This window comes from Nannospalax galili, unplaced genomic scaffold (assembly GCF_000622305.1).
Source record: "Nannospalax galili isolate Female #2095 unplaced genomic scaffold, S.galili_v1.0 scaffold583, whole genome shotgun sequence".
NCBI classification, from domain to species: Eukaryota; Metazoa; Chordata; class Mammalia; order Rodentia; family Spalacidae; genus Nannospalax; species Nannospalax galili.
The window spans coordinates 263,059-265,076 of NW_008349469.1; the positions used below are offsets into that span (position 1 = coordinate 263,059).

The 2,018-nt window shown below is 38.5% G+C and overlaps 1 protein-coding gene across 1 annotated transcript; it reads right to left on the bottom strand.

The window, feature by feature from the left end:
- Positions 1-675: 675 nt before the first annotated feature.
- LOC103745055 (olfactory receptor 141-like) lies at positions 676-1,608 on the bottom strand. The gene has a single exon (XM_008846946.1). The coding sequence runs from the start codon at positions 1,606-1,608 to the stop codon at positions 676-678; it is 933 nt and encodes a 310-aa protein (XP_008845168.1).
- Positions 1,609-2,018: the final 410 nt, after the last annotated feature.

Consider the following 2,018-nt stretch of genomic DNA (forward strand, 5'->3'; position numbering starts at 1 on the left):
TGAACAACTGGCATCCAGACTTGGAAGAAAATAATTTTTTTTTTGTTTGTAAGCTAGCCAATTCTGGCATGTCATACTATTACAATCAGTTTAGCATCTATGCATGTGTCTGTGGTTATGTGTGCAGGCATAATAGTGTACAGAAATGTAGCTAGCAGCAACCAGATGCCACTAGTTTAGCCGTGTAAAGTGCCACACAAGGTGTGAGGTCTTTGGTTTGTAGTTTAGCATCACTATACACCCAGGTGTAAGCATGCATCTATACTGACAGTTCTAAAGCAAGACAGGAGATGAAGACAGAGAATCCCCCTGAAATTTCTGTACCAGGAAATCTGTTAAAATGCATAGCAGGCAGTGAGGAGACCTTGTTTCAAACAAGATAGACAAAGATTGAAACCGAAAGTTATTTTTGGCCTGTACATGGATGTCCAGACTCACACGCACAAACATGCTCACACATGAATATATACATGCAACATGTACATCCACAACCACACATAAATTTTAAGATTTATAAATCATATTCTATTTCATCTCAACAGTGATTCTGTTTCTAATGTAATATTAAAGCCTGATAAAAAGTGAATGGAAAATAAGTAAGAAAATATATCAAAAAAAAAAAAAATTAAAGTACCAAAGGCAATCGCTGGAAGAAAGTGTCTATCTAAACAAAATTTAAAGTTTCTGAAAATTTTTCTTCAAAAATCTTCTCATTGCCTCTTTCACATCTTTGTTCCTCAGACTGTAGATGACAGGGTTCAGCATGGGAATCACAATGGTATAAAATGTCGACACTACCATGTCATGTGCCAAGGAATAGTTGGAGCTTGGTCTCACATACATGAAAAGGCTTGTCCCATAGAAAATGGACACTCCAGTTAGGTGAGACCCACATGCAGAGAAGACTTTTCTCCTCCCTTCAGCTGAATTCATCTTCAGAATGGCCATAAGGATGAAACCATAAGAGACCAGGATGATGAGGATAGTGACTATTTCTATGGAGCTCACAAAGAAGAACAACAGGAGCTCATTGATGTAAGTGTCAGAACAAGAAATAGCCAGCAGAGGAGGGATGTCACAGAATATATGACTGATTTCATTAGATCCACAGAAGGACAGGCTGAAGGTGGCCACGGTGTGGATAATCGCATGCAGAATTCCACCAGCATAGGAAGCAATGATGAGCGGCACATAGATCCTTGGTGACATGCTCACTGCATAGAGAAGTGGGTCATGGATGGCTACATAGCGGTCATAAGCCATTGCCGCCAACAGAAAGCATTCTGTGGTTCCAAAAGTAACAGCGAGAAACAACTGTGTTGCACATCCATGGAGAGAAATGCCTTTGTTTTTTGACAGGAAGCCTACTAACATATTCGGGGTGATGTCTGAGGAATAGCAGGCATCTACAGAAGACAATACACTCAGAAAACAGTACATAGGGTTGTGGAGTTTTGAATCCCCAATAACTAAAATAATAAGTCCTAAATTTCCTATGAGAGTGAAGAGATAAATCGCTAGAAAGAGAAAAAAGAGGATGACCTGTAGTTCCACATTGTCTGTGAGTCCCTTGAGAATGAAGGTGGTGGCTTCTGTGATGTTCTTCATGTTTCAATCTGAAGACGCTTGAAGAGATTCAGTTTACTGTCCATAGAACTGGAAACAAGTGATAATGGCATGAGTCAAGAAACATGGATATGTCTTTCTATGGTCCTGTCAGTGGTCCAGGAGACATGAGCTACATGTCTGTGGAAGCATTCATAGCTCACGAGGAGACTGAAACAGGATATACTGCTGCTGGATGTTGTGGAAATGAATTTGTTGCTAAAAATGGTCTATAGACTCAATGCAACCTTCTTCAAATTCAAAAAACATTCTTTAGGGAACTATAAGAACATTTTTTACATTAATTACGGAAGAAGAAATTTCCCAAATAATTAATATATAATTACCTATATTTTTATAGATTATTGAGATTAGAGGAACATTAGAAATAATTAACAAAAAGTGCATTACAG